Below are 24179 nucleotides of genomic sequence, written 5' to 3' on the forward strand. Positions count from 1 at the left end.
TAATCATTTATTATTTCACCACTCCCCTTCTTTCCAAAATAGACGCATCCAATAATATATTGACATCATCACACCGTCGTCGTGTGCCCCGCGTGCGTGAAAACAAAAACTAAACACGGCGGGCTAGCCAGCTGACATAAAGAGAGAGGAGGTTTTTTGACCGGTAACTTGTAATTCTGCCTCTCGAAAATAATATTTCCCTGGGCCTACGTTAAAGAATTTAGTACTGATAATAATTTGTAGAAATGGCTGAAGCTAGAAGTGCAGTTGGCGAGCCAATTGTACCCGAGTTGGATGAAGATGAAGCGAGTTCATATTTGGCAGCTCTGAAAGAATTTCGCCGTTCAACAATACGACGATTTTTTCGAACAAGGTATGAAATTGGAATGATTCATAATAGGCTAGTCAATCTAGCAAAAAAAACAGCTCAAAGTGAAACAAATTGCAAACAGAGATTTTTTTTTTTTAAATGGTCATATATGATGAGGAGATGAAAATTTGAGCATCACACCTCTGTCACTCATCCCGAAGGTATGCAAATTAGCTTAAATATGCAAATTAGGGTGAAATTACAGGGTAACCATATCTCAAAAACTACTAGTCCGAGAGAGTTGATTTTTTCACTGATTTATTCAAAATGTATATATTTATATTTACTCTAATGCAACATTTTACGATAAAATGACCGGAAGTACAACATTTGACCTTCGACCCCATTTCTCAATGTTTGCATATACAATGTGACTAAAATGTCTGTAGAGACTTTATTTTGCCCTCAAATGACCCAGACATAGGTTCCTAATAGCCAGCATAGGACCACTTTGTAATTCCCAAAATTACACCTTTGTCACACACCTCGAAAGTATGCAAATTAGTAGTACAATTTAAATAAAATATGCAAATAAGGGAAAAAAATTACAGTTGTCCTATATCTCGAAAACCACTAATGCTAGAGAGTTGATTTTTTCACAGCCGTATTCAGAATGTACATATTTCTATTTGCTCCAATGAAACATTTTACAAAAAATTGACCGGAAGTATGACATTTGACCCTCGACCCCATTTCTCAATATTGCATATATAATGAAACTAAAATGTCTGTAGAGACTTTGTTTTGCCCTCAAATGACTCAGATACAGGTTTATAATAGCCAACATAGAACTGTTTAGTAAATCTCAAAATCACACCTGTATCACTCACCTCCAAAGTATGCAAATTATTAGTACAAGTTACATAAAATATGCAAATTAGGGGGTGAAATTACAGGTTCCTATATATCGAAAACTACTAAGGCTAGAGAGTTGATTTTTTCAATAACTTGTTCAAAATGTACATATTTATATTCGCTCTAATAAAACATTTTACGAAAAAATGACCGGAAATACAACAATTGACCCTCGACCCCATTTATCAATGTTTGCATACATAATGCGACTAAAATGTCTGTAGAGACTTTGTTTTGGACTCAAATAACTCTGATACATGTTTCCTATAGTCAGCATAGGACCGCTTTGTAATTCCCAAAATCACGCATTCGTCATGCACCTCAAAATTATGCTAATTAGTAGTACAAATTACATGAAATATGCAAATAAGGGGGTGAGTAAATAAATAAATAAATTACAGTCTTCCCATATCTCAGCGACGAAGGCGTATCTCTTTACTTCGGTTTGGGTTTTTTTTGGCATGGTTGGAATTCCCTTTTTTCGTATTAGTTTATGTACAGCGCTTAGAGGTTTCACAACATTAGGCGCTATATAAATCCAGGATATTAATATTATAATTATTATTATTATTTCTCAATATTTGCATATAATGCAACTAAAATGTATGTACAGACTTTGTTTTGGCCTCAAATGACTCGGATACAGGTTTTATATAGCCAGTATAAGTCAATCACCCTGAAAGTATGCAAATTAGTAGTACAAGCTATATGAAATACGCAAATTACAGTGAATTGCCTTATGTATGTCGAAAACGCTAATGACCGATAGAGATATGGCAACTTTCTTGTACTATTAATTTGCATACTTTCAAGCGAAGTAACAGAGGTGTGATTTTGAGAATTACTAAACAGTTCTATGCTGGCTATAGAAAACCTGTATCTGGGTCATTTAAGGCCAAAACAAAGTCTGTACAGACATTTTAGTTGCATTATATGAAAATATTGAGAAATAGATTTGAGGGTCAAATGTCATAATTCCGACAATTTTTGCGTAAAATGTTTCATTAGAGCGAATATAAATATGTACATTCTGAATCAACTCTGAATTCAAATCAACTCTCTAGCATTAATGGTTTTCGAGATATGGGAAGACTGTAATTTCACCCCTAATTTGCATATTTCATGTAACTTGTACTAATAATTTGCATACTTTCAAGGTGTGTGACAAAATTGTGATTTTGGGAATTACAAAGCGGTCCTATGCTGACGATAGGAAAACTGTATCCGAGTCATTTGAGTCAAAAAAAATTATCTACAGACATTTTAGTCGCATTATGTATACAAACATTGATAAATAGGGTCAAGGGTCAATTGTATTTCCGGTCATTTTTTCGTAAAATGTTTTATTAGAGCGAATATAAATATGTACATTTTGAACAAGTTATTGAAAAAATCAACTCTCTAGCCTTAGTAGTTTTCGATATATAGGAACCTGTAATTTCACCCCCTAATTTGCATATTTTATGTAACTTGTACTAATAATTTGCATACTTTGGAGGTGAGTGAATACAGGTGTGATTTTGAGATTTACTAAACAGTTCTATGTTGGCTATTATAAACCTGTATCTGAGTCATTTGAGGGCAAAACAAAGTCTCTACAGACATTTTAGTTTCATTATAATTATATGCAATATTGAGAAATGGGGTCGAGGGTCAAATGTCATACTTCTGGTCAATTTTTTGTAAAATGTTTCATTGGAGCAAATAGAAATATACATATTTTAAATATTTTAGTGAAAAAATCAACACTCTAGCATTAGCGGTTTTCGAGATATGGCAACGCTGTAATTTCACTCCCTAATTTGCATATTTAATATTACTTGTACTACTAATTTGCATACTTTCGAGGTGCGTGACGAAGGTGTGATTTTGGGAATTATAATACAGTTCTATGGTGGGTATTGAAAAACAATATCCAAGTCATTGAGTCCAAAAAAAGTCTCTACAGACATTTTAATCACATATTTATGTAAATATTGAGAAATGGGGTCAAGGGTAAAAATCTGGTACTTCCGGTCATTTTTTTGTAAAATGTCTCATTAGAGCAAATATAAATATATATATTCTGAACCAGACTGTGCAAAAACGAACTCTCTAGGATTAGTAGTTTTGAAGATATGGTAACCCTGTAATTTCACCCTAATTTGCATATTTAAGCTAATTTGCATACCTTCGGGATGAGTGTCAGAGGTGTGATGCTCAAAAAATAATCACCTTATCATATGTAACCATTTTAAAAAAAAAAATCTCTGTTTGCAATTTGTTTCACTCAAAATGCTAGATTGACTAGCCTATAATCATGATTTGAATTAATAATATAATATCCGCTATCGTCTTCTGTGGTCGACCTAGACCTAGTAGTAGGGTAGGCCTGTAGGCTATAGTATTTATATTTTTGTTATTAAACAGTCAACACAGTACAACTACAACAAACAAAGGTATTCGACTGGGAACTTGTCTTTGTATTGTACAGTAGTCATAAATAAAGATTCGTTGAGTAGATTTTGTATTCGAATGGTAAATTGTAAACGGATTATGCTCAACAGAAAATCATCCGAATACAAAACAAAAACGCAAGCTTTTTCGTTAAGAACCATCTCAAAAATGCTCAAAATACTCCATTAAATAAGTACTCAACGGAAAAACTACACTCAACGGTAATGTCACAATCGAATACGACAACTGTCTCACTCTTTTTTCTGATTCCCTTCATAAAGCTTGTTTGCACTAGGACGCAACTCTAGGACGAAAACACAATGTTAATAATTTCCGCAGTATAACACAATTATCAGTTAATTTTTTAACCAATCGGATAATTATTTATAAAATAAAGTGCGCATGTGTAGACATATTACTGAACAACCAAGTCTTACCAAGACAAAGAAATAATTTCCTTCTTAAACTAGCCATGCATTAGCATGTTTTTCTATTTTCCTTGTTATCTGTACTATCAAACAAAATACCATTAATTTTTAAGTTTCAAATGCAATGTAAAAACACGATATTTAACGATTTAGTGATAAAGCAATTATTTATTATCACTGTAGTAGTTTTGGTCTATTTGTAATTTTTATCATGATAAAAAGTAAAATTATTAATTTCTATAATGGAAACATCAATATGTAGTTTTGTTTCACAAGGTCAGTTATAATCAATAACAATGCAAACGAACCATCAACAAATGATTTGTGTGTTGAACATTTTCTATCATTATCATTGATCAAAATGAGCAAAGTGTAAAGTGTGGCACTAATTAGTCACCTGGACTGGCACGGTCTTTGTTCTTATTTATTGATGCAGTTACAGTAGATCGCACAGAATGCTTGGTCACATCGTTTAGCAAAAATAATAAAGAATTTAGCTTTTAAATTCAATAATATTATTGATTGAAATATATATTTATACTGGGTAACCTCTTCAGTCAAAGACTGGTCTCCCAGAGGGCCCAGTTGGTGATCAGTGGCTGTGATGTACTAATACACCGGGGTAACCCCCTACTCGTCTCGAAAGATGTACTAGGTTCTTTAAAGTGCACACGAGCTAGATGTGTACACTGGACCTACGGTTTATAGTCCTTATCCGAGAAGACTCGTTCTACCACCAGAACCATGGAGTGAGTGAGCCTCGAACCCCTGCCGATGTTATGGCTACGTAATTACGGTTCCACTGTCTTAACCGCTCGGCCACTCAATCATTAGATAATTTAAAAGCTAAACCTTCCCTTAAACTGTACTAACTAATAATCACTATATCTTTATTTTCACTATATTCTCATGGGACACAAATGAAACAATAGCCTAGGTCAATCATGGAGGTATAACTCCATGGGTCAATTTTGTGAATTAATTCGTCAATGGGTCAATCTACCAGGTGACCTATAACAAATTGATTATGTCCACTCCATGTGAGACAACATACAGTGCAATATGTAGGAGCGAAACCAACCGCTAGAATGTATCAAAAGCTGCTAATAAACTACTGTACTGTATGACCAAATGTAATCCCATGGGGCCTATCTACGGAATTTGGCGCACAATTAGGTGGTGTGTTTATACTTGGGTTGTATTAACAATGGATTACGTCTTATGTCTGAATTTACAGGTAGCCTAAAAAATGAGGGTGTGATTTTTTACTCTAGTCAAGCATTGGATTGTGTGCTTGTCATATTGTATTTTTGTTATTTCGGAAATTTCATCCATATCAACAAACGTACAAACAGCTTCGGCTGGATGGACCACCCATTGTTAAGTAAATAAAAATAAAATCCATGACATGCCAAAATGGCATAACACTATTGATTTGCACTGTCATTCTTAGTAATGCATATTTTTGGAATGTCTGTGGTTTTTGATGATAAAAATTAAAAAACATTGTATACTCCAGATCCTGGTGAATGGATAATCCTCAAACATTATTGAATTGTAAATAATTCAAATACAGCCTACAGTATCTCTGCTCAAACTCATTATGCATGTTTCTGATCCATTCATTCATACAACGTATGTGGTCAGATGCATTCACAATCTATCCCTCCCACATGCTTGCAATATAATAATATCCTGGATTTATATCGCGCCTAATGTTGTGAAACCTCTAAGCGCTAACATTATTACCCCAGTCATTTTTTTTTTATCAAACACATGGAAACATACTCCCATATGCAGCTAGTAATCGGCGCAAAGTTGTGTCTTGATCTAACCGGTACCCATTTATACACCTGTACTGTACACATTTTAAGTTCATTGAAAACAAAACAAACAAAAAAAATCTACTTTAAAGATGTCCCCCAAAAACATGAAAAATGAAAATGAATTAAATCAGACTTTGAATGTGTTATTTTGTAGTTTTGATAAAGTTAATCACTTCCATAGAAAAAAAAACTTTTAAAATGATAAAATAAATGGTTAAATTAAACCAAAAATCCATTGGCTGGCAGCAGCCAATTTGACAATTTTTTGCTTTAAATTACATTTTTTCAGGTAAATACATTTTTTTTCGATCCAAATTTTGGTAAAAGTGGATAACTATTGTGAACTTTACATTAAAATGGAATATTCAACAACACTTTTTTTAAGAATTATTTTTTCAGGGGGACAATACATCTTTAACTGTTACTAAATATTGTATTAGTTTTGTTCTAAATTCGTAGTTTTTATTATAAATATAAATGACTTTTTTTTTATTATTGTGAGATTCCAGGAATATGGCAAATCAGTCTGTGAGCTATAAAGATCTGAAACTCTACTTATGTCAACCATAAATTATGAATAAGGTTGCAATAAAATATTTATTGCATTAAAATTATGCTTTAATCATAGTATCCAAATAATGTTCGTTGGTTGATGAGGCATTATTAAAAAACTTATTTTCATATTAATATCATAACTTTACAGCATCCCTTTAGTACTCATTACTGTATACTACAATTATCAGTACTAATACAGGTAAATAATATAGATAACTTAATATTGGATCATATTTACAATATAGGATAACAATATCAGTAAAATAGATAAATTACCAACATTACCCCAGATACAGCAACAATAAGTAGGTCATGTGGCATTAAAAATAGAATTTCTTATCAATTCTAAACATTTGAACAGAACAAGTATTAAGAGATTAGGGGTTTCCCTCTGTCTGTGTGTATCTATTCAAGTACTACTGATACGCTTTCTTAAGCTCTGTCTACACTATCAAACTAGTTTGACAAAATAAGTGATGTGATGTGCCCAAATATGGTAGTGATATTCCTAAATATGGTAGTGATATTCCTAAATATGGTAGTGATACTGTATGACATCATCATCATATATGGGCACATCACATTTTTTTTGTCGCATAAAGTTTGATAGTGTAGACAGAGCTTTATATTATTGTGTTCACAATAAACTATTACCAAAGACCTTGGTTTTCACTTAAACGCAACGCAAGCTAATTATAAAGAGTTTGACTAATCATGATGTAATGGATCATCCCAACTTTCGCTTGTGATTGGTCAACTGACTTGTTGCGCTTGCGTCCGTTGTGTCTTAGTGGGAACCAAGCTTAGCAATAGCTGTACAGTATTAATGGAATTATCATCCGCTATTTTAAATAGAAATCAATCCATGCTCTCTTGATGATGATGGTACCAGTACTATAGTATTAATATTATGTTATACAATTATTTATGTAATCCTAGAACAGAATAACATTTAACCATGTGACATTGGAAATTGTATACTACTTACTACTACTTAGTATAATAATAATTAATGCTTTCTTGCAAAAAAAAAAACATCCTTGAAATTGAATTGATTTGATAATTATTATTTTACCTTGCTTTAGCTTTCATATCAAAAGTTCAAAAGGTTGAGTTTATTTCTAAAAATAATACTGACCATTAATTTTAATAGCCAACTACAGTATCGTCAATAGCTTATTTTGTGTTTGTAGGTTCATTCCACTTTATTTTAAGTTATATTGTAAATATTATGAATTTCTGACTTTGACATTTGACTTTGAGAATTCTATTTATATCTGTCAGTGTCATTCTATTTAAATCTGTATTAGTCATTTCTCATGCAATTTGCCAATCATTTTCTTAGGGCCTGTTCAGACCTACGGAGTTATGCTTTTGTATTGTTCGTGGTGTACAACTCCATAGGTCTAAACCAGGAAAAAATTAGTGGAAGCCACCTCGTACGACACTGATCTTTCGTTCGTTACGACAGCTCATGGTAAAAGATTAGTGAACGGCGCTTATGATACGAAAGTCATGCATCAATGATTTTGGCCTTTAACCAATCAAATTTACTCACCTGCATACCAAATCGGTGACACTTCAGTTTCAAACCGTTAGTTAAGCAAATCTGAACACTTTGCTGTTACGACGCTAATTATAATATGACATTGCTTGCGATGCGAAAGCATAACTCCATGGATCTGAACATACCCTTATTATTTTTATTTTTTTTAGAAATCAAATTAAAAATGGAATGTGGCCAACATCCTGGTGGAATCTTGGTGTTACAGTGGCATTAGTTTCCATGGTGATAGTCAGTGACCTTGATATATTTAAATGCATTAATAGAAGACTATGGGCTTTTGGTGAATACTTCTATATTTCCAATAGTAAGTATGGAACGCAATCTGGGTCAAAAATAATCATTTTCATCATTTAGTTGTGTCATAAGTTTATATAAATCGATTCTATCTACTTGGGTAGTGCATTGTTTCTCTCTTTTTATCGTAATTAACCATAAAACGTACATCTAAGAATAGATAAGGAATGACCTACAACAATTGTAGGGAAAGTATCTTTAATTAATATCCTGAATATATATATAGTAACGCCTATAGCTTCAAAAGAAAGCCATGCCAAAAATAAGTACCAAAAATCTTTGTTTTTTAATTAAATTAATTAATAATCATGATTATTTTTTCAGCGCCTGAATATTTGTATGTTAAGGTTGTAATTTTATCGTTGCTTTTTGGAATTTTCTTCTTCATCATTGTATTGTACGTTAGACGTTATCTACTTCGACTTCTATTAGCATATAAAGGCTGGCTGTGTAAGTATCAAGTAGTTCTAACATCTTACATTCTCATTCTACATTTGTAGGCCTGTTTTAAATTAACGTACTGAAGCACGGAAGTTTAAGTCTTCACTCAAAACAATAGATCCATTGTTGTGTTGATTTCTTAATAGAATTCTTATGTAAAACCAGAAACCCACACATGTGTTATATTGTAATAGTGTAAGTAAAGATATACCCAGTAATGATGACATGTTCTATTGTAAATTGTACAGTAGCTTGGTGGTTAACATGCTTGCCTTCCAATCCCAAGGTCCAGGGTTAATCCTGACCAAGTGCCAGGGTTGTTGACTCTTTCAACTCCACTCCCTAAGCCTCAAATTAGACTTAAATTTATTATTATTTATTATTTATCCATCATGTAATTGGCGAGTTACTCGCTGTTGGATGCGTATAAAATATTTTAAAAAATGTAAACAATTAAATTTGAGATTTATATTACAGATGAGCCACCAGCGAAACAGTCGTGGATAACATTATTATGGGGCGCTTGTATGAGGTTAGTGACTGGTCCAAGTCCCTCTACGTACAGTTGTCAACAGAGTCTACCTCGAATGCCCGTACCATGTCTACGAGCCACTATCAGGAAGTTCATGAAGTCAATAAAGCCATTAGTTAGCCAGGAAGAATATGATCAATTTAAGAAAGAAGGAATGGTAATGGTTTAGTACTTATTACTTTGTCATCAGGTCCAGTTATTAAATTACACAACAGTAAAATCCCTATTAAGGCCAATTTACAGAAATGGTAATAAAAAAATATAGAATCTATGTTATTTCTTATGACCCTTTACACACAACATGGAGCAGACGGGTGGTTTCCGCTCAAGATAGATACAGATTCCATGTTGTACAAGCTACTGGGTTTTCCGCTTACAGTTATTGCTCATCTGTGTAAATTGGCCTTTAAACGGATACTTTTGGACCCAAACAGTGTCTCCTTAAAAGGGGTGTCCCCTGAATAGGAGCATCCCAAAGGAGGGATTCTATTTCAAACTACCAAAACAGTAGAACACCTGTGGAGATACCTTTTGGACCCATAACAGTGTCCTCTTAATAGGAGCATCCCCAGGGTTCTAATATATTTTAAATCAATATTTTCAAACTACCATAAATGGTTATTTGTATTTATTTACTTACTGTAAATTCTGGAATGTTAATAGTTATGATGATGGATAAAATCAGATGTAAAAGATACAATCAATTTCCTTCCTTAGGATGTGGAAGACTTTGTGGTTGTAAGAAGGATAGAGTGGTGGTTATCCTTGGCAATTTGCCTAAAAAACAATATGATCTGAACAAAAAACATTTGATTGATTTGGAGCAGTATGAAAATGTCCTACATAAAAATTATTATGTAGAACTTAAGTGTTATTACTGTTTTATGTAAAGCTCTGTCTACACTATCAAACTAGTTTGACCAAAAAAAGTGTGATGTGCTCAAATATGGTAGTGATATGCCCAAATATGGTAGTGATATGACATCATCATGTCCATATATGGACACATCACATTTTTTTGTCACATATAGTTTGATAGTGTAGACAGAGCTTAACATCATGAAGAGAAGAAGCTTCCTCCATGGTAACATTAACAATAATTTATGTTCTGATTGTAGGAGTTCGAACAAAAAGTAGCTCCAAAACTTCAAAATTTCCTTCATCTAAAGAGTTGGTGGTCTCAAAATTATGTTACCGATTGGTGGTGAGTATAAACAGGGTAGTTAGGTATTTAATTGCATTTCAGGTCGGTTTGTTGGTACCATCAACTCTAAGAAAAATCCATCACTACAATAGTACAGGTATAAACCGTATAAACTAAATATTGAAAAATTCATGTTTAAACTTTTTTGCCTGAGGTGTAAAACAATTACTTATTATGAATGTTTATTAAAAAAACAGTCAATTTTCATGTACTATTATATTTATATTATTATTAAATTATTATTATATATTTTATGCTATAAACTGTAATTATTAAATATTGAATGATGATGAATAAAAAATAATGTCTTCAAATTAGTATGCTAGATATTGTAGAGTATACCATAAGTTGGAAATTAAAAGGAAAGTAATATTATGTATTATTATTAATTACTTTTGTGTATGTATTGATTTCCTTTCAGGGAGAAATATGTATATTTAATGAACAGGTCGCCAGTTCATATCAATTGTAATTATTACGGTCTTGATAATGTTACATGGAAGCCTACAACATTCCAGTGTGCAAGGTATGTATGTTATAAATACTATCTCTAACACAAATAGGATAGTTTAACAAGAAAGATTTTAATCATGTATTTTACCGCCATCTTTCAATTTTACATTTTAATTAACATCGTATCTAAAATGTTAAATGAAAACAAATATGGTTAATCCTGAATTCAAGCGTCTTATTATGTAAATATACCTATACTTTAACTACTTTAAACACTTACTGTAATTGTCACAAATGTACATATATATGTATACAATACATTCATAACTGAGAATTTAAATAGACGTGAGATGAACTCACACAAGACAAAAAAAATATATACTATCTACGATTGGCACAGATGTTATTGTTGCTTTTATTTTCAACATTCTTTTGATCATTTATTTATCATTTCCTGATATGGTTTTATAATTTATGCTCCGCTAATGACAAATGGATTGAACCATTGTTGTATATCTTATAATATTAATAGTTGTGATGAATAATAAAAACATTTTTTGTTATAGGGCTGGTGCAATTACACATATGATAATGTGTTTTAAGAGAATATTGGAAAGAGAGCATTTACCAGCTATGCGTATACGTAATACAATATCTGTTTGTATGTCTCAATATGAGCGTGCATTTGGTACTACCAGGTTAGTTTTTTTTATAAACCACTTTAAAAAATGGCCATTTTATGATGGTTTACACCTTTCTTCTTAAACTAAGGTTTATTATGCTGTTTTGGTAGGAGATTGTTTTGGCCAGATGAGTAGTAGCCAAAAATAAGATTTGAACCAGTACTCTTGTATTGATAAGCAAGCATGATAACTGCTAAGCAATACCATTTATTTATTTACTTATAAATTTTAGCAAAATAAATATAAAATATAATCCCTTCAAGAAAGCATAGTTCTATGTATATTCTCAGTATCTTTATTGAACACAAGCATACGGTGGAACAAGCACACCCTAAAGCTCTGTCTACACTATCAAACTTGATGTGACAAAAAAAGTGTGATGAGCCCAAATATGGTAGTGGTATGACATCATCATGTCCATATATGGGCACATCACATTTTTTTGTCACATCGAGTTTGATAGTGTAGACAGAGATTGAATGAAAAATGAATAAGTATTATTAATGCTAAGGCCAATACCTATTCAGGTGAAACTTCCTTACACCCAGGAATGTACCTCCCTTAATAAGGTGTAGTTTAGTTCAATAATTTACTGTGTACAGTATATAGAAAGATATCAAATTATTTGAGATGATATATTTTTTTGTAGAGTTCCAGGAGAAGAAATAGATGAATTAGTACAAGCGCACTCCTCGCAATCAAAAGTAAAATTAATAATTCCATTGTTTTTAAAAAATAAAAATTAATGTTTATTGTGTGAACTTGCTATTGTTTCTGGTTTTCACACCAGTCCCACCCTATTCCACTTATATTCTGCATTCTCACTCTTGACGATCAAAGTATATTGATCGAAACGTCGAGAAACTCAACAGTTGTTTTCAGAACTAATATATGTGGTGTACCACAAACTTGATATCAACATTTGATTTCGCCATGCAAACCTTCAAACAATATATTAATATTTAATCGTTAACAAATCCATATATTTTTTTACTATTTTACCATTAGACACTAAATTTAATATTTGTATTTTTTTTCATAGCATATCATTGTTCTCAGGAAAGGTATATACTATAAAGTAGATATGATGGACAAAGAGGGTCAGCTGTTATCACCAAAAGCTATGGAAGGCATTATGGAATGGATTATAAAAGATGCCGATGCCCATCAAGGTATAAGCATTTTGTCATTAGAGCATGGAATGTTAAGCTCTGTCTACACTATCAAACTTTGTGTGACAAAACAAATTTGATATGCCCTTATATGGACATGATTATGTCATCACTGCCATATTTGAGCACATCACCCTTTTTTTGTCATGTACTTGCCTGTTTTTTTTGTATTGTATTATTTATACTATTGTCTCAGCAACACAATTTTCTATGTATTTTATGCAAATGATATACATGATAAATGGGAATAAATTCTTAGAATATAGTAGAATGAGAACATATTAACCATATAAGAACCATGAAACATTTGCTTGGAATAAGTTAGAATGAAAACATATGAGTACAGTACTTAGAAAGTAGTTTGAGAGCATATTTTCGCCATTATAAATAGGGCAAAGTAGAATAATAATTAAAAAAATAAAACAAATTCGTGAGAATTTTAAATTTGGAGAACAACTAAAGCTCTGTCTACACTATCAAACTAGTTTGACAAAAAAAGTGTGGTGTGCCCAAATATGATAGTGATATGACATCATCGTGTCCATATATGGGCACATAACATTTTTTTGTCAATAAAGTTTGATAGTGTAGACAAAGCTTACGAAATCTATTCTATCAATTTTTATTCTTGCTAGCCCGAATGAGTTTTTGTTATTACTGAATGTGCATTTTTTACAGATTCTGAAACGGCAAAAGCTGGTGAGCATATTGCATCGTTAACAGGTTTAAAACGTGCTGATTGGGCAAAGATTCGGCAGGAACATCTCCTTGAGGGAGTGAATAAAGAATCGCTAGAAAAAGTTGAAAAAGCAGCGTTTATGGTTAGTTAGCTTTAATGTCTTAATATTAATATCTTTAAAAAAGAATTGTTTATGTTGATTCATTTTGTTAATGTTATTTTTATTGTTGTAAACTGTTTTATTTATTTACAGGTATGTATAATACGGAAAAGTATCTGTATAATACAGATACTTTTTCAAAATAAAAATGAAAAAGACCACTACATTTTTTAATGTTATTTTTATTGTAATTGTGTAAGTGTACACTGTTTTATTGTTTACATGTATGTATATACAGATACCTTTTGCAACTGAAATGAAAAAGACCACTAACTAAACATTATTTAATAAAAAATAATGTGGGGGCGGGTAGGGGAATGTTTTCAAATACCATCATGTGTGGAGTAAAAATAGGGAGAATTGTGAAATAGGAATAGAAAACAATTTTGATATTTTTTTACTACAATAAATTAAATATAATAATCATGTATAAATCAAAAAATTAATTTCTTTGTTTATAGGTAAATTTGGAAACCATTTCACCAGAGGATATAGGACACAGAAGTAACTACATGCTTGGAGGTAGTGGAAGTAGTTTCTGGTTCGACAAGTCCATCTCTTTATGTTTCTTTGCGAATGCTAGATACGGATTCAACGCTGAACATTCATGGGCAGACGCCCCAGTTGTTGCTCACATTCAAGAATACTGTATGACCGAAGAGTAAGTGTTAAATTATTTTACAATTTTACCAAATAAGGTACAGTAAATTTACAATTAAGTGAATTTCAACTTTTCTGTAATATATTCTGTGTAGAGTCGTTATATCATATTTTTACTTTTATGATAATTTGTCCGGTTCCAATTTTTTGTTATGTATTCTTTGTCAATTTTACCAAATAAGGTAAATTTGCAATTTAGTGGGTAAAAATATTTGTTTCCACACTTTATTAATTATATATTCGTTTGTCTGGTTCAAATTTGTTTTGTATTCAGCGTAAATTTTACCAAATAAAGGTAAATTTACAATTAATAGTGAGTTTTAAATAATTCACTTTAAATCTCTCTGTCACACTGTATTACATAAATCCTTGTCTACACACTATCAAACTTTATGTGACAAAAAAATGTGATGTGCCCATATATGGATATGATGATGTCATATCACTACCATATTTGGGAATATCACTACCATATATGGCCACATCACACTATTTTTGTCAAATTAGTTTGATAGTGTAGACAGAGCTTAATATCGATATGCTTCCTTTTTGATTTTGTTTTTTGTATTATTACAATCTGTTTTACGTTTTCATTTTTTTTTTTTTCCTTTATTTTGATTGAAATCAGAATTCTTAGTTTTCTTCAGCATGATGATTCAGACAGGCAAGATATACAATATTTATTTTGTTGAGTTTGCCAAAGTGTATTAACCCAATGCTTTTAAACCAATTAAAGCTCTGTCTACACTATCAAACTTTATGTGACAAAAGATGTGATGTGCCCAAATATGGTACTGATATGCTTAAATATGGTAGTGATATGACATCATCATGTCCATATATGGGCATATCACATTTCTTTGTCACATAAAGTTTGATAGTGTTTGTAGACAGCTTTAGATATTATATAAGTTCAGTAATTTCCAATTTTTCTATTATTTCTAGTTTTGCAAAGCTTTAGTTGTTAAATGCACTACACAATATAAAATATAATTGTTTACATAATTACGATATTTTTAAATAGCCATTTAAATGATATTAATAGTTTACAATTATTCATGTTTTTGTTTTATTTAAATTTCGTAATCATAGTTCAGTTCTCAATATTAATCTTTTTTTAATTCATTTTTAAAATTAATTTGTTAAAGATGTATTGTCCCTTGAAACACAAAAAATGAAGGTCAAAATATTCTAAATTTAAATTGGCCATATCAAAGTAATATTAAAGTTATTCACATTAAGTCGAAAATTTGAGCCAAAAACAACAAGTTTACGTAATTAACAGGTCAATTAATTTGATTACATTTCGTCTGGAAAATCATCACGAGCGAAAGTAAACAAAGATTTCAAACCACGAGTATGCATTATGCATGATGCTAATTAGGATTGTTTACAACTCGTCACGGTTGAGAAGGTGTTTTCACACAGATCGTGAGGAAGTTTATGCTTATGCATACAGAGTAGCCAAACAAGCGCGTTGCATTATGAGATATGTTTTGATCGAAAACTTTGACTGGAAGTCAAAGTTATTTTTTGAACAAAAAAACGTCTGTATTTCAGTTAAATGATTTTTTTTTCAACTAATTTTTGGTGAAAGTTAATAACTATTATGATACTTCAAAATGACCCACTTTTTTTCGAAATCTTTTTTTTTTAATTTTTTTGGAATTAGTCAAAGGGACAATACATCTTTAATATTAATGCGAACAAATATTTTTTTGTATTCATTTATTGAACTACTAAATAATTTATTTTTTAAATTGTAGTATTTTTTTCCTAGTTGCCTATAGCCTAACAGTAATAATAATATCTCTATGATTATAGTAAAGTAGCAAAACCCAATTAATTACATTATTGAATAATTTGTAGATTTTAATTTTTACATTTAAAAGTGTAAAATTATGTTTCTCCTTCAGCAGGGTTATGTGAATAGATTAAAAAAAAAACTAGAAATAGAATCTATAATAAAATCAAACAGACAAATTTCTTGTTTCTGCCTCAAAATAAAATATTTATTATACTAGAAAATACGAGTACTTTCGACCATAGGTCATCATCAGGTACTGATAGAATATAGAATATAGAATAATACTGATGATGACCTATGGTCGAAAGTACTCGTATTTTTTAGTATAATAAATATTTTATTTTGAGGCAGAAACAAGAAATTTGTCTGTTTTATTTTTATACATGATCCTGCCTATGCAGCACCTATTTCTTTCCTATAATAAGATCACTGCTTTGAAGGATTTTGTTTGGTTGGTGGGGAGAGGGAGGCAATACCTGAAAATTGTGCTTAATTACCTATGTCTTAAGGCCCATTTACACTAGGAAGATAACAGTCGACGATATAATAGATAAATATGTATATTGTTTGTATATATAGGTAATCCCGCCAGAGACATTTTGTCATACAACTAAAAAAATACGGAACTTTTGCCAATGAGCTATGCTCGACGCGATTATGAGATCATGTTCTGAATATGAGCACTGTTTCTATAATTTGACAGTATGATTTATATATGATAAATATATTTTTCATACATAGAACAAAAGAAACAAGTTTTCATCGTATAAGATAAGATAACCATCTGTGCTTCCTTTGATGAAAATGATATTTCACATATCCAATCAAATGACGTAATGATTGATAGAAATAATATCATGACCATACAAAGATGTGATTGGGTTATTAAAAAATATTTTTGTTATCAAAGATAGCATAAATGATTATCCTACAATTATAGAATTATAATTTGTTTTGCTTTCTGTTTATTTATCGTCCTAGTGTAAATGGGCCTATATCTTTTGCATTAAAATGTTCAAAATATGGAAAGCCGAGGCTCCATCAGAATGCGCCTATGTGTTTAATGCATGTTCGTTGTTGATAGTTGAATGTTTACAGACTAAAATGTAAGGCCTTTAAAGCTCTGCCTACACTATCAAACTAGTTTGACAAAAAAAAGTGTGCCCAAATATAGTAGTGATGTGCTCAAGTATGGTAGTTATATGACATCATCATGTCCATATATGGGCACATCAATTTTTTTTTTGTCACATAAAGTTTGATGTGTAGACAGAGCTTAAAGCCTTTAAGACTATTCAATATTGACTTGATTAGTATTTAGTATGAATAAGAATGAAAAATTGGGACCGAGTATTGAAGAAATGATTCTACATTAATTAAGTATTAATAATTATTAATACTGTTTACACTTTAATTATTTCACACAAAAATTGACACATGCACAATTATGATATTTATATATAATAGTACAATCACTATTAAATTTCACCCAAAATTAATTAATAACAGTTTATCACAAGTAATAGTAGGTACAGTATAACCATATTAAATGGTTATGTTATTTTCACACACTTTAAATTTGAACATGATGAATAATGGATACATATTTAATGATTATGGTACAGGGCCTGTATGCTGGTTTTCTGGAGGAAGTTTCCACCAAAGCCACAAGCCACAGTTAGTCAGTTTCTCTCCAGCAATTAAAGACTCTGCATATGGTCCTGTGTTATATATATTTTCTGAACTGCCTTTTTTAAATCTTTGTCACAGTAAAGCTCTGTCTACATTATCAAACTGTATGTGTCACAAAATGTGATGTGCCCATATATGGACATAATGATGTCATCACTATCATATTTGGGTATATCACTTCCATATTTGGGCACATGACACTAGTTTGATAGTGTGGACAGAGCTTACGCCTGTCATTGTCTTGTTTTTATCATCCTTATGCTTTGCTTTCTATTCGATATTTTTATAATAAAGTTATTTACTCCAACAGGCCATGATGGAATGATATTTATAAATTTATTTGCATCAATACTTTATTTCTGATAAATTATTATGCTGACAAACACACACTCCATGAACACAAGTATGAAAGGCATGATATTTAAAAACTTTCTGACTTTATAATAAAAGAGGAGAAAGATTTTCTTTAAATAAAATATTTATGTGTGTAAATTGTTCTTCAACCATGAAAGTTGAAAGTACTATAACTATTTGAGAATTTCTTTAACTCCTCTGTGTTTGAACTAAAGGCCAATTTACACAGACGAGCGGTAATGATAATAAAAATATAGAATCTATGTTATTCCCTATGACCATTTACACACAACACAGAGTGGACGGGGCAGTTTCCGCTCAGAATAGATATACAGATTCTGTGTGGGATAAGCTACACGGTTTTCCGCTTACCATTACCGCTCGTCTTTGTAAATTGGCCTTAACAAACCAATATTAAAATAATACTTAGATCTTAAAAGTTCCTTTTTCATGAACAGCTTCTTAAAATCATAATCGCGTAATTTATCATTTTGCCCTAACTTCGGCTGGATGGACCACCCTCGTAAAATATTGTTGAAATAAATAAATAAAATTTGTGTCTTTTACTTTAGGGTACTAGGTAATCTGTATACCGAAGATGGACATTGTAAAGATGTAGCTGGAGTTACACAGTCAAGTTACAAACTGCCGACAATGTTGATATGGGAAGTAAATAACCAGCTATCAATTCATATAGAACGGGCAATGACTTTTGTCACAGAGGTAAGCATAGCATCAACCAATTTAGAGTATAAGTGGTTTACACCAGCCACATATTTCCGCATTTCTTCTAATTTTTGGTCAATGTAAATAACTATTATGCGGCATTAAAATGGCTTATTTAACAAAAACGTTTAAAAAAAACATTTTTCTTTAACTGCTCATGTCATTCAAAATTCATAGAAAAATTCAAACCACTTTACTTGTTTTTACAGAATAATAGCGACTTAGATTTGCGTGTTCGAATTCATGAAGATTATGGTAAAGGATTTATGAAGAAGAGTAAGGTAGGCTTTGATTAAGAGTACTCTAGCTTTATTTCATTCTCTTAAAATAGAAATATACTTATACAATTATTGTGTGGTCGAGCGGTTAAGACAGTGGAACTCCATGGTTCTTGTGGTTGAACAAGTCTTCTCTGATAAGGACTATAAACCGTAGGTCCAGTGTACACATCTAGCTCATGAATGAAGTACATCTTTCGAGACAAGTGGGGGTTATCCCGTAGTCCACACAGCCACTGTGTCGTGGACAGTTTACAGAGCACCTTAAAGTGGCTGCATTGACATGACATGACCCTTAGGGGAGAAGCATGTAGTTGAAAAGTGTAACATCTGAGTCCATAGTGCCATGAGCAATGATCCATTCGTTGTAATTTGGGCGCTATACAAGAACTCGTATATGATTAATTATTGAGAGTAATGTGGTTTTTATTCTAGCAGAAAGTGAAATCTCAAATGGTCATATACAAAATACTCTCACTTATTCTTCAATTGTCTTTAGGGTTTTGATTAGGCTACACTGTAATATTATGTCATTACTCCAGAAGAGCATAACAATCGAAACATCAAGACATTCGCTTTATTTCCATTTTGTACCACAAACCTGACTTTATTAGTGTTTATTCGCTATGAAAACCTTTAAACAATATTTATTGAAAACAAAAATTTCAAGGAAATAATTCTACTTTCATACAAAAATCATGATCTGATATACTATAAAATGGAAGTTACTAAAATGAAGTTATCTAAAGCTCTGTCTACACTATTATAACTTTATGTGACAAAATAATGTGATGTGCCCATATGTGGACATCATTATGTCATATCACTACCACATTTTGGAATATCATTACCATATTTAGGCACATTACACTTTTTTGTCAAACTAGTTTGATAGTGTAGACAGAGCTTTAGATGACAACCTTTCCATAATCACAATTTAAAAATTGTAAATCTATTATTGCAGATAAGTCCAGATGCTTATGTCCAAGTAGCTCTGCAACTGGCCTACTACAAAGATGCCAAGAAATTTGCACTTACGTATGAAGCATCAATGACACGTCTGTATCGTATGGGACGGACCGAAACCGTGCGTTCGCTTACACCCGAGTCGTGTGCATTTGTTAAGTAAGTGCTCACTTACGCAAGTGTTTAATTTATCTAACCTCAGAAAGAATTGTTTTGTGTGTGTACATATATTTCTTTTATTAAATTTTTTTTTTTTATATTTTTTTTTAGTATGCCATTTTAATGTCACATAATAGGTATTCATTTTGACCAAAAATTGGATATAAAAAAAAACAATTATTTACTGAAATAAAAGTAATTTAAAGCAAAAAAATACTTAAATTGTCAGACAATGGTTTTTTGGTTAAAATTAAATGTTTCTTTTCTCTTTTTATTTTTTTTTTATTTTTTTTTTTTCAGAATTAATTAATTAATTATTATTAAAACTGCAAAATAGCCTATTTACAGTCTGATTTTATTAATCTTCATTTTTCATGTTTTGGGGGACAATACATCTTTATTGTCACTAATTTATTTACTCTGCTTATTATAATATTTTTTAGAGCGATGGTCGAGGACAATCGCTCGGATGAGGAAAAGGCACGGCTTCTCCACGAAGCAGCAAAGGTTCATGTACAGTTATACAAGGATGCAATGAGTGGACGAGGTGTTGACCGACATATGTTTGCACTTTATGTCCTTTCAAAAGGCTTCAATCAGGTAATCACATGACTTGTATTCTGGAGTATAGTGACCTTTGAACTACAGTATAGCTCCTCCTTTGTGTTTGCACTGTATGTCCTATACCCCCAGTATTTTTTCAATCATGACTATATACATGAATCCAGTGAATTTTGAAGTACAGTACATCCCTATTAAGGGGACGTTTTTCTTCAGTGAACAAACCTCTATAGGGAACACATAGTTTTGCTGTTAGTCCCTGGTTTTTGTTTTAAATATTTGTTTGCCTAAAGCTCTGTCTACACTATCAAACTTTATGTGATAAAAAAAATGTGCTCATATACGGACATGGTAATGTCATATCACTACCACATTTGGGCATATCACTACCATATTTGGGCATATCACTACCATATTTGGGCATATCACTACCATATTTAGGTGCATCACACTTTTTTTGTCAAACTAGTTTGATAGTGTAGACAGAGTTTAATGAACATTTTTTTATAGAAAATAAAATAACTAATGATTATTAATTGTTCTTGTGTTCAGGAAAGTGATTTCTTGCATCATGCACTAACGATGCCGTGGACATTATCAACAAGTCAGACTCCACAGCAACAAATGTCATCTAGCCCCAGGATTGACTATGCTAATCGAGATAAAGTATGTCATTTCAAATGCATTTTATAATCTTGTATATTTCCAATTTTTTAACTTAATCATTTTTTAATGTATATTTTGTGAGCATCTTTTTTCCACAAATCTTGGAAAATTAATCATCTTTATTGTTAATCAAGTTGAAACTATAACATCGGCAAGGGTTCGATGCTCACTCGCTCTATGGTTCTGGTGGTAGTCTTTTCGTAGGTCCAGTGTGCACATCTAGCTCATGTGCACTTTATAGAACCTAGTACATCTTTGAGACTAGTAGGGGGTTACCCTGGTGTACTAGTACATCACAGCCACTAATCATCACTGGGCCCTCTGGGAGACCAGTCTTTGACTCAGTAGTCGGGTAAAAATATGAAAATATAGGGCCTAACCCCAAAAAATTACAACAAGAAAATGTTTGTTGATGTATTACAATAAAATGTGGTCTCAAAAAACATATCAAAAGTTTACTCAAATCAGACTACCGCAAAGGTTCAAAATTTGACGTTAAAAAAGATAGCCACCAATTTATGAAAATCGGTAACCGCTTGTCGTAGACAGCTGTATTTGGTGTCAAATTATTCAAAATATATATGTTTATATTTACACTTTTTGAACATTTTGTTGAAACATGACCGGAAATTCCATTCTATTTACAGTATAAATAAATAATAACAAACAATATTTTATATCACCATAGGTGTGTCCCGGAGGTGGTTTTGGACCAGTGTCAGATCAAGGCTACGGCATATCTTATATGTTCCCTGAAGATAGTATGCTGTTTTTCCATGTGTCGTCAAAGAAGTCATGCCCCTTAACAGATTCAGAACGTATGCAGAACAACATATTTGGAGCCCTAGCTGACATGAAACAACTTTTAGAGAATGTTGAAAAGAACAAGACTTAGTTTTATTACTTTTAATTAATTTTTAAATTATTTAATTTATTTAATTTTTAATCATTAAATTATTAAGTATTTGTTTTTTTGTTAAAATGAATTGAATTTTACAAACAAATAAAACTGTTACAAGAGGTCTAAATCAAAGAATTTTGAAAACAAAAAGATTTAGTTTATTACTTTTAATTAATTTTTAACTACTTTTTTTTTGTCTTACAATGAATTGCTTTTAATTTATTTGTTACGAACTGTTACTAGAAAACATCCAGTAAATTTTAAACTGAATTTTCTGTTGAAAATAGTTTCAATAAGTTACCCATTACGGTATTAGTTTATGAATATTTTTATTTCAATTCACATCGAACAGTGGGGAGTCCGCCACTTACAGAATGGAATCATTTTTTTTTTCTACTATAAGAATTGAATTAAATTCAAAGCACTTATATCAACTCAAAACATTTCTTAATTTTAGATTTTACATATAAACTGCCCCCTATTACTGTTTTAAAACATGACTAAATATTTTAATTGTTTGTATATAATAAATAAAGCAATTGGTGCATATTACATAAGTATTTTTAAAGTGCTAATGGAGTTATAATTGAGTAATCCTGGCCTGTTGTGTGATAATATGTTGGTTTCTATTAGTACATTTAAAATGTGATACCCTAAACATTGAAGCAATGCTTATATTGGTGTGAATATTATTAAATAAGTAAATGTGTGTGTTTATATAAATAATTATAGTTTATCCAAGTTTGCCAAAATGTGACAATTTCTTTTAATGAAATGATCGCACTTAGGCAACTCATTTAAACTTGGACACGTTAATGAATATACAGTACTTATAGTCATGTTATCAGTCAGTCAGGGAGTTATAGTGTGTAGAGTTTTACAGCCAAAATGGTTGTATACCTGCTTTGCGATGTGATAATCTTTCTTCTTTTTTTTTAAATCAATTTTGTAGATCAAATGTCATACATAGTGTTTGCTGTTGCCTTATTGATGCTCTTGATATATAGACAATCTTGCCATTATTTGATATTTTTGTTTTTTTATTTATTGTATAATATAATTTTGTGAATTCTCTAAGTACCAAATTATGATTTCTTTTTAGTAACTTTTTTTTTGTTTTTTACTTTCATTACTTTCTTCTTTTTTTTCTCTCTCTTTTTTGTTTTTCACTTCTCCACTTTTTAATTACAATCTACTTTCTTTTTCTCTCTTTTTTATTTTTCACCCACTTTTAATACTTTGTTTTTTTCTCTTTTTTTTTGTTTTTCACCTCTCCACTTTTAATACTTTCTTTTTTACTCTCTTTTTTGTTCTTCACCCACTTTTATTCATTTCTTTTTGTTTATACAGTATGACATACATTTTTTTACTGACGTAACATGAAATAACATACAAAAACATAATAATGTAATAAAATGCATAAGATAAAGGGAAAATTAGCATGACTGCTAGTTTCAGAATTGTAAGAAATTAACATTCAAACTTTTAAAGCATTATAAGATTCAGGGGAACACTGACATATAATAGTAATAATAGTTTGTAAAATATAAATATTTTAAAATAGTTCATAATTTCATTTTATCTGACAAAATGAATCTACCTACACCTAACAAGTCTGTATTTAGTGTCTTACAACTATTTTACATTTTTTCTTCACTTCTAGAAATAGTATTGGTAGTCAAACAATATTAACGTCCAGGATAAAAACTGTAAAGCTCTGTCTACACTATCAAACTATATGTGACAACAAAAAT

General features: G+C 31.1%; 1 protein-coding gene across 1 annotated transcript; it reads left to right on the forward strand.

The window, feature by feature from the left end:
* Nucleotides 1-110: 110 nt before the first annotated feature.
* LOC144835875 (carnitine O-palmitoyltransferase 1, liver isoform-like) lies at nucleotides 111-22419 on the forward strand. The gene is made up of 17 exons (XM_078690997.1): nucleotides 111-373; nucleotides 8187-8341; nucleotides 8656-8781; nucleotides 9250-9461; nucleotides 10423-10508; nucleotides 10930-11034; nucleotides 11528-11659; nucleotides 12294-12348; nucleotides 12687-12816; nucleotides 13495-13637; nucleotides 14117-14316; nucleotides 18741-18891; nucleotides 19104-19175; nucleotides 20137-20297; nucleotides 20741-20897; nucleotides 21411-21524; nucleotides 22213-22419. Exons 1-17 carry the CDS (start codon nucleotides 246-248, stop codon nucleotides 22417-22419), a joined length of 2334 nt encoding a protein of 777 aa, XP_078547123.1. The 5' UTR covers nucleotides 111-245.
* Nucleotides 22420-24179: the final 1760 nt, after the last annotated feature.

The sequence above is a fragment of the Antedon bifida genome, chromosome 1 (genome assembly GCF_963402885.1).
Source record: "Antedon bifida chromosome 1, ecAntBifi1.1, whole genome shotgun sequence".
NCBI lineage: Eukaryota > Metazoa > Echinodermata > Crinoidea > Comatulida > Antedonidae > Antedon > Antedon bifida.